Below are 10,487 nucleotides of genomic sequence, written 5' to 3' on the forward strand. Positions count from 1 at the left end.
ATACAGCATCGGTTTCTGGTTACTTTGGTGTAGAGGTACAGCATCGGTTTCTGGTAACTTTGGTGTAGAGGTACAGCATCGGTTTCTGGTTACTTTGGTGTAGAGATACAGCATCGGTTTCTGGTTACTTTGGTGTAGATGTACGGCATCAGTTTCTGGTTACATAGCCTACATATCTGAGACTGACAAATTGATATTTGCAACATATCTATGATTAGATGATTGGATATGAAAAACTGCTGATAAATGCTTTTAAGTTACTTTCAATTTTATTTTGATGGATTTTCACTACATATGTTTAAGAACATACTCTATATTTCAGATAATTAGAAAACACAATGATGATTTGTTTTACGTGTATGTACATTTACACTTATACGCCATGAACAACTATTACTGCGCACGGCAGCGCCAATCTTCATTTCCATATCCACAAAAATCATATTAATTATCTCATAATTTTAATGTTATCCCTATTTCAAATTCAGGATTGTCCAGAACAGCTGAGGCGTAACTATACATTTTTAGGGAAGATATAGGGGAAAACGTAATGGGCCAGGTGTATTGACTAGAATCAATATTAATGGGATTGCGATTGGAAGATACAAGTCATTTCTCAATGAGAATATTAGGATGGCCCGTAAATCTTCCCTATAGTTTTTATCAGTCTTGATCTCTCGAAAGTATGTGTTGTAAGGTGGTCGATATCATGCGCAAAAATCGAGATATTGGAACAGGTATTAAATATTGAATCAATTGCGACATATAAAAACCATATATTGTGTTTTGTTTACAGTTTTTTCTATAACGATGATTCATGCATATATACTATCATAATTATAGCGAGGTATCCAAACATCGGAAAATGAAACTTAAAATCACTCTCTATAGAATTATGAAATATAATATAAGTATAAAACCGAACATATACGTTATTTTTCCCATGTGACATGTCTTTTTTCTCTCTCATTTCTGTAGGCGTTCAGGGATCTAGACGTTCCTTGAGGAGGCATGCAGATGGAAGGCACAAGGCTGATTAATTATCGATTGAAGTTTCTCTCCTGAAAGGCAAGATATGTCCGGTGTTACACGGCTGTACCCCGTTTCAAAAGCACGTGGAAGTTCAAAGCACCGTTAAAGAATACTCCGTGACTTAATGAGTGATCCATGTTACCTCACATGGAAGTTTCATAGTGCATGCACACATAGCAATGACTTTTCATTAACATGTTAATGCACAAGGTCATCTTAGTTACGTAGTGACTGTCTTTGTTAATCATCGTGACAAATGCACCTCTGGAACGACCCTGGTATAATGAATTGGATTCACTGATCCGCAAGGTTTACAGTGTCGCTGTGAAGTAGTGGATACATAACCAGAATTTGATATCACAACAAAAGCGTTTTCCTTGAGTTCATGAATATCTTCGAACCTTGTCTAAGTGTATATTGATACATATTGATTTACCATAGAGCATAATACGAGGTTGTATGAAACAAATGTCACCATGGTATTATTGTGTTTGAGACGTCGAAGTAAAGCCAAATACATCTTCATGTTGGTAACTACCCTTTTTCTTTTTCATATAACGGAGAAGCTGTATAAGCATAATGATGTACAGCCGAAAAATTCTGAACCGTCCGAATATGTTAGAACACTGTATATAAGACATGACGTTAAAACAACATCGGCAACAACGTTACCTCCAACATATAAAGTCCTTCCCTTTAGAGAATTTCGGTATCCTCTGGACATCAACTTTACAGAACTTATTAACAATATCAGCTCGAAAGGTTACACTGATATTGCTCCAATTAATGTGTATCCGTTTACATTTGCAGAACCTACGGAACGTATCTGTGGGTCGGTAGATCAGATATTCCTATTGCTCATGATCAAATCCGCACCAGGGAATTTCGATCAGAGACAAGCTGTCCGGGAAACCTGGGCGAATAAATCGCATTTTGAAAATTATAATATCCGACACACCTTTTTACTTGCTAGGACAATGAATAAGAGCATACAAGAACGTCTGTCACTGGAGAAGAAGATGAATCACGATATATTGGAATTCAGTTACATTGATGGCTATTATAACAACACATTTAAATCTACGGGGGGCATCAATTGGTGCGTTAAACATTGTCCTCAAACTAAATTTGTAATGTTGTTGGATGATGACATGTACCTTGCGACTGACTTCCTATTAGACTATTTGCATGGGTTACCACAGGATCTATCCCACTCTCTCTTTGCCGGTCGCATGTGGCATGATGCTCCTCAGAGAGGTCCAGAGCAGAAATGGTATATGTCTTTTAAAGATTACCCATTCGACAGGTATCCGCCATTTCTCAGTGCCGGAGCTACTATCATGTCCATGGATATAGTTAAGAAACTTCAGATCGGAATTCAGTACACAAAGAAATTTAAGTTTGATGATGTGTTTTTAGCAATTGTTGCTTATAAACTCGGTATAAAGCCCGTGCACCACCCAGGTATAAGAATACTGAAGCGTGTCCCGCACAAAGACAAGTCGTTCCAAACGATTTTAGCCTCCCACGAGTATGGAAATCCAAAGGATTTAAAGGCAGCTTGGCTTACACATTTACAACTTAACAAAACTGATGGTATGTTGAAGCCATGAGGTTTTTGTCTGTACGAGATAAACAGTCAATGATAGATCTAACATGAGGCGAGGAGACTCCTCTGCAGATAATAACCTACCATTTTTCAAGTTTTTTTTGTAAAGATGATATGTATGTGTGCTGACGTGGGTGCGTTTGGAGTGGTATATGCCGTCATTATTGGTATAAAATGAGTCTATATTATCAACATGATGATGATGATGATGATGATGATGATGATGGAAAGTGTGAAGGTGTAAATGTATGTAGATGAAGTTATTTCTAATACATTAAGTGTAACTGGGTCATAAATTATTAAGTTTGCCTTTGTCCAGTTGACATTCATAAGCCCATGAAATCCGTTATATGTACATTAATTCAATTCTATACTTGTAGCTTTTACATTTTCTATATCTTAAATGATGTTTGAACTCTTTATATTCTGCATAATTTCCAGCATATCAATTAGTTAAACATGTTTGTGTCATTTGTATTCTCAGATCCTAAGTACATTTATTTCTATTGCAATGCACGTCCGTCATAGCAAAGGAATTCTGTCCTTAAACCAACACAGGTGATGGCAGAAATGCATTTAAACGACGGAATGTCAGTGAAAAAAACAAATTTTATGAAGTAACTGATCGTCAACTTCCTCATTACTCAAACTCAAATTCTATACATCTGAACTAAAGAAAGATTTAGAATAAGATATCTTAATGTATCATGCTACCATGCAAGTAATAGTGTTGTGAGGACTTTTTAGGGTTCATTCTTACTTAGCCAACATTCTGAAATTTACCGGCCAACATGTCAAATTTTACACCTCAGCGATTTTCAGCTATAGTCTGTTCCTACTTTCCTTGACAGAAAATATAAAAAAAAATGACTAGTTGAATATGAATTATAAAATAAAGATTTAAATCAATTTATGTAGGAATCATATTTCTGTCTTAAATGTTTGCTACAATTACTGAATATATATGTACTAAAATCTACGTGCATTATAATCTGAAGGATTTAAATTGTGATTTGTAAGAAATGGATTGGGTGATGAGGTGCATTTTTCTACATATCATGTATCCCTCCATGCATATTTATCTCGCGACCCTCATCGGTGCCGATAATTTGTACCCCATATTTTTGTTGTACATATAGACTGAAGTTAATGACATTCAGATCTATATATTATATAACAACAGTGATTGATATTATGAGTGTATTTGAAATGTTCCTGTCATTTATTAAATGACCATTTGACAACATTTCTTTTCTCTGTTGTCTTTTGTTTATAAGATATGTACAACAAATAACAAGCTGCAGTCTCTGAGCTGGGTTACCATGCTAACACAAATGTATCTTCACGTGTTTTACTCAATTTGTTTTTTCAAAATGACAGATTTAGAACTTAAAACACAATAAAAATCTATTCCGTGCTACCAGTAATTCTAAAATATATAATATCCTATTAGTTGTTGCTGTGTTTTCTGTTAATCACTTACATGATTGATATAATTGTTAAATATAATTAGATATTGTTTTCGGATGGGGGATGATTTTGCGTCACTTTTGCTTTACCGTATTTATGCTTAAGTTTTGCAGAAATCATTGTGGCAGATTATGAGCCCCATCTAAGACTTGTTTGGTAAATTTTAAATGATAAACTTTGAACTAAATAACAAATGTCGTTTACTATACTAAACGGCCAGATTCAATTCACATCTTGTGTTCTAGTTGTTATTTCTATGACTGTCATACTAGCTTGCCATGGTGGAGGTTCGGTATAAATATAATTAGATAGAGGTTTTTAATGGTTTAGTCTCCGAACGACTACACCAGTAATTAACACCCAATTATCTAAAGGTGTTAAGGGGCCCTCAGAAGAGATAACTAGTTATTACCTGTGTTACCTAGCTGTTAGCTGCCCTAAATATTAACATGAAATTGAGGGGAAAATTTAGGGAAACAGTAGGACTGATTTATTGAACATTTATAATTATTTTATAAAATTAAATAAACCACGGACTTATATACACATATATATATGTGTGTGTATATAAGTCCGTGAATAAACATGATGATAGTCATTAATAAACAATTTTCCAAAACTGGGTTATCATATGAAATTTATTAATTCAATTCGCATATATAGATATATATTGTTGGTATATAATAATAAGTAATGGTTATATAGAAATATATAAAAATCAATCAATATCATTTTCATATATCATAATAGATCTCATGATATATTTCTGTAATTATTGATGATAACGTATCATAACAATTTGGTAAATTGTACATTTATTGGGCTTATTAATTCAATTTGCATATATATATATATATATATTGTTGATATATAATCATAAGTAATGGTTATATAAATATATAAAAAAAAATCAATATCATTTTCATATATTATAATAGATCTCATGATGTGTTTTTATAATTATTGATTTATTGTTTTTTTTATGAACACAGCTCACACCAGATGTTGATATCACTTAAATGTAGACTCACACAAGCTAATCACATGTACTGTATAAGGTAAAAGTGTGAAACTGTGAAATATTCCAATATATAGTTTATGCACCTGAATTATCTTGTGTTATTTTGTAATGAGACTTGTTGGTACAGGTAAGATTATTACAGGTAAACTTTAAGCCAACTCCCCACTGAGAGCCCCTCAACACCTCAGGTGTCAGTTACAAGAGTAGTCGTTCGGGTAACACACCGATTAGAGTTACAACTAGATTACTACCTTTGGGAGCTTTGTTCAAGCACGGACTTATATACACTGGGATTTTATTTTATTTTATTTTTAGGAGATTAGCGTCCTCTATTATGGCCTTTCGGCCTTTCAGAGGACGAGAAAAGATAGGAGTGAGTAGAAAGGGTACAGTATGTAGAAGACAGGAAGGGAAAGGGAGGTAGAGAGGGGGGAGTCGCCTGTACCTAACTCTTAACTTAGCGTCACGTAACTATAAATTTGGAAGGCGACTTGGGGGGCCTAAAAAGTCATTAATCGTAGGTGCGACCTATGGTCTGCTTCCGGTGGTCCGGTTATCTTCGCTGCGCGTTACGTCTGGATTTGGAGAGGAGGTGGGGATGATAAGGGAATTATTTGGGGGATCCTTTTATGGCCTATGTTATTAATCCAAATATTGTGTCACCTCTAGATAGGGGTGATTGACTTAATGAGCCAATCCAGAGGGTCTTACGACTGCCCGGAGGCGCTGGCCCTGGGGATTTATTTAGATAAAAAATGTTTGAGGAACCTGTTTAATTGAGGTGCACTTATAATTTTTAATTCTGATGCTATCCTATTTAGTTTTAGGGTCTTAATTAAATCATCAAGGTTATATAGTAGTTTCTAGCCTATACTGGTACCTGTGCTAGCCTTGATGATATGTTACTGAAAAAGTTGTGCATAGCGCACTAAATCTGGTGAATTCCTATTCTACACGCGTTGATTCCGCGGGAATCAAAAAATAAAAATATAATTTGGAAGGTCTGTCCAAAAATGACATTATCCCTAACTTAATCTTACCTACTAGTCTATCTAGAGCCCCTGGACCGGCTTGCAATAAGCCTTCTCTTTTACGAAAAGTTCAGGGGGATCTTTAGCGTGCAAAGGTGACCCCTCCTTCACACGGGACCCGAGATTTTTAAGTCCCATCCGACGGACTGTATATTAGTGTTAGTAATAAGTGCAGGTGCAATTTATTTTTGTTGTCCAATCATATCTCTTGACTTGTGCTTCCTCCTTCCGATGCTCTTTCAATTCTACACAAATGTCCTCGTTCACAATATACCACTCCAAGCCATCAACTATTGTTCCACTCGACATTTTTAATTTTTATAGTGAAAGTGCTTGTTATGGTTATAATAGGGGCGGTCAGGGGGTCCTAGAGTAAATGTGCTGGGGTTTACCTATATTGGGCGAGTTGTCTTCCATTCGTTCTTTTTTATGTTCTTTATGTATCTAGAGAGATGATGGGTGGGATGGGAGCGGGGCTAGTCTTTTATTTTTATACTGAATTTTGTTCTTAATTCATAAAATATCCAATCCATTATTATAGCTTAACTAATTTGTATAATAGGGTCATTATTTGTTTTGTTTTTATTTGTTTTATTTAATTATGGTAACAGTGTTTTTTTTTTTTTTTTTTTTTATTGAGTGAGTAGTTATGCGTGGGGGCTTGGGTGTGTTTTTTAGATGTCTTGAATACACACGCAAACCTTTCCCTTACTATTCCTAATCCTGGTCCTCCGGGGTGTGTGTGTGTGGGGGGGGGATTTGTGGTGTTATAAATTAACCTGAGTAGTATGTGTTTTATTAATTTATTTAGATGTAATTCAATAGCACCGCCGGAACCGGAAGAACTACAGGAGCCACGTCGGGTGGCCGGACTCCCCGCCTGAGACCAGAACAAAGACGTTGTAGTACTCCCTTTTCCAGTGGGTACTATATTATTTAAATCACATAGATTTAAAAAGTGTATTATTACTGTTAAATATAAAGTCCGTATTTTCCTTTTTGTGATTCTAGTTATAAAATTCTGTATTATCTGTATTTAAGTAATTGTGCTTATGTGTGTATAGTTTCTACCGGAACCGGAGTTATCACAGGAGCCACGTCGGGTGGCCGGACTCCCCGCCTGAGACCAGAACAAAGACGTTGTGATACCCCTGATTTCGGGTGTCAGTTGAGGCTGTTATTAATTAAATTAATCCTATATTATATCGAGTAGGGGTTTGGACTGTGTTAAATAAGTTGGTCCGGCTATATTACCATCAAGCGTGGCCGACTTATTCCTTAGGCCCTGCCTAACAGGTATGGGTTCCGAAACACCAAGGACACCCCTTCAACACATATCAACCCTGCGGGGTTATATCGTGAGGGAAGGGAACCAATACTTATGATATATTCTAACAGTCCTTCCCTAAACGAAAAAGGTCCTAACTTGTACTTTCTTATTACATGTTATTATTGCCTTATGTGGGGCGGAGAGCAGGGGGAGTTAAAGATTATAAGTTGATATATTTATTTATATTAGTAAACTATTTCTATTCCTATTTCTATTCAACATTTGACCCTGCACCCACCCGTTTTTTTATATGCAAGTGACTCCCTCCTGCAGGGTATATAAAGTTCTTAGTGATGGTGTAATTTTATTTTAGTCACTTGCAGTTACTGGTTAAAGGGAGGTAAATCTTATTGATTCCATTTACTTTTTAGATTTCGTTGATCTTATTAATTTGGTGTAGAAATTTAACGATATAAATAATTATGGACCTTTCATCTTGGGATTTAAGAAATAATGATTTGGTATTGTGTGTTTTTAATTTTAATTTTGTTAAGGCATTTTTAAAAACCGTCCGTTCATTGGAATAGGCTGGACATTCCCATAGTATGTGATTTACTGTTTCTGGTATGTCCGAGTTGCATTGATTACAATTTGGGGATATATATCTGATTATTTGGCTAATTTCGCCTCTTAGTTTTGTTGTTCCTAGTCTAATTCTTGTAATAGCCTTATCCTCTGTTATACTTTTACCGTACATAATTGGTTTTAAATTAGGTGTTTCTATAATTTCTCTGAGATGATTGCTTTGTTCTAAATTTTTCCATCGTTTTTCCCATTTGGTTTTAATGGCTTTATTAATTACGGAGTATGCTTCCGTTTTTGATAGTTTAACCGGAAGTAGTATTTCCGGAAGTGAAAGAGCTGATTTAGCCAGTTCGTCGGCTTTGTCGTTACCGGGAATTTCTACATGTGATGGTATATATTCTATGATTACCGGTATGTTCTTATCCTCTAGTTTTTTTAAGCTATTATAAATAGAATTGAGTACCGTAGTTCTGGTACTATTACCTGTTTGGATTGATTGTACAGAGGATAGGCTGTCCGTGAGAATTACTACCCCATTATTTGGTCTGTCTTGATCAATGAGTTGAAGTGCCAATCCTATGGCTATTAGTTCACTGCTATATACTGAGCATTTATTATTAATTCTAAGGGCGATTTCCGTTTTGTTATCCGGCCAGTAAATACCTAGGCCTACCCTGTTTGTTTTTGAGTTTTTAGAGCCGTCCGTGTATATTTTTTGGAAGGTAGCGTATTTTGAGTCTATAATTGACAATGCGATATTTTTGGCTCCTACAGGGTTTTCTTTTTTATTAGTTTTTTCCAGAATTTCTAGGTCAATTTTGGGTTGCGGTAGTAACCAGGGGGGTATATGATTAGTGTTTAATGTTTCAATTTCGATGTGTTCTAATTTGTGTTCTTATAATAAATCATGAATGTTATAGTTAAATGGTGGTTTGGAGTGTTGAGTAATTTTATCGCGATAAATTTTATCTGTACTTTCCTCTATCATAAGGTTGATTGGTGAATCTGGACCTAAACATTTAGTGCGAGCCCAATATTTTAGGATCAAATTGTCTCGTCTTAATTGTAGGGGGAGCTCTCCGCTTTCTGCCAGTACGCTTATTGAGGGAGTATGTTTAAGAGCACTTATTGCTATTTTGAGTGCTTTTAGTTGTATTCTATCTAGTGCCTTAAGTGCATTATGTGAGGCCGAATTGTATACTTGACAACCATAATCAATCTTCGATCTTATCAGCGCTTTATACATGGTAATTAATGTGATTTTATTGGCTCCAATTTTATTACCTTTTACGATGGACATGGTGTTAATTACTTTTTTACATCTTTTTATAATATACTTTATATGAGGTATCCATGAGAGCATTCTGTCAAATATCATACCTAAGTATTTGGTTTGGTTAACGAAATTTATATCAGAACCACCTAGAGTTAATTTGGGAAACCTGTTTCTTCTAGAAAATAACATTGCTACTGTTTTCTCTTTTGAAATTATAAACCCGTACTGATTGGCCCAATCATGGATGGCGTCTAATGTTCTCTGGATAATGTTTTTACAGTTCGTTTGATTATAACAAAATGACTGTGTTTTAGACTTACCTCACTCTTCCCTTACGATTGCGTCGGGCTGGCGCCATCAGCACATATTATGGTTTCATTTAACGCATTATTTGGGCTGTGTATCGAGCTGTCAAATCAATGTCACATCATCGGTCGCTGATGTAAACAAAATGCCGGAAATCGAAAGAAGCGGTCCGCGCAGGCGCGATAGGAAGGATTAAAGGTAAATTGAGAGGCAGACAGTCGTTACGCTCCGCTGCGCAAATATAAAAGGTGGACAATACACATGCGGAGCTGAAGGCAAGTTGCCCATCCCTGTGTATATAAGTCCGTGGTTCAAGTGACCACACAGGCTTGCCAGGAAAATCACACTTGGCTTCGTTTTGAAGACGTGTTGAAATCCTGCTTTTAAATTCTATATATATATCAGGCAAAAATCTTTGAAAAGACTCGGTGTTTCAAACCGTTCATTTCAAAATACGCCACTTTAAGAATACTAACGGAATCAGACAGCAAAGTAATGTCGGGTATTACATCAAATTTGGTTTCCACACTCGTTCAACTAATTGTTTTTAACTATGTGTAGATGATATCATTGTGTATCATGAGAAAGGTAACGTATATTGAACGTATGGAAAACAGATTCACTTCACCAGAACTCATTAGCTTCAAAATCTCCCCATATTTCAGCTTTATTTTTCCTTTTAATTTTTTGCGAAAATATTGCTTCGTAGCTGGTTATTTTTAATGTGAATACCTTTCGATAGGTTGCTTTAATAGGTTGCTTTGAATTTTAAATGAATCATCACCGTGTATGCTAATGACGCTACACCCACATAGACGATTTCATGAAACCAATATGAGAAAAATACTTAAGGTGGGCGAGAGTCTGTCTCAAAAGGGGAGGTTTAA

General features: G+C 35.6%; 1 protein-coding gene across 1 annotated transcript; it reads left to right on the plus strand.

Moving 5' to 3' along the window:
• The first annotated feature begins 1,508 nt into the window (after positions 1 to 1,508).
• On the plus strand, positions 1,509 to 2,645 carry LOC132558336 (beta-1,3-galactosyltransferase brn-like). The gene has a single exon (XM_060222882.1). The coding sequence runs from the start codon at positions 1,509 to 1,511 to the stop codon at positions 2,643 to 2,645; it is 1,137 nt and encodes a 378-aa protein (XP_060078865.1).
• Positions 2,646 to 10,487: the final 7,842 nt, after the last annotated feature.

The sequence above is a fragment of the Ylistrum balloti genome, unplaced genomic scaffold (assembly GCF_031769215.1).
Source record: "Ylistrum balloti isolate Yb309-2 unplaced genomic scaffold, AGI_CSIRO_Ybal_v1 Utg370780, whole genome shotgun sequence".
Taxonomy (NCBI): domain Eukaryota; kingdom Metazoa; phylum Mollusca; class Bivalvia; order Pectinida; family Pectinidae; genus Ylistrum; species Ylistrum balloti.

What these genes read in the sequence shown, in the direction of transcription:
- LOC132558336 (XM_060222882.1), top strand. Translation starts at nt 1,509, where the DNA reads ATGGTATTATTGTGTTTGAGACGTCGAAGTAAAGCCAAATACATCTTC.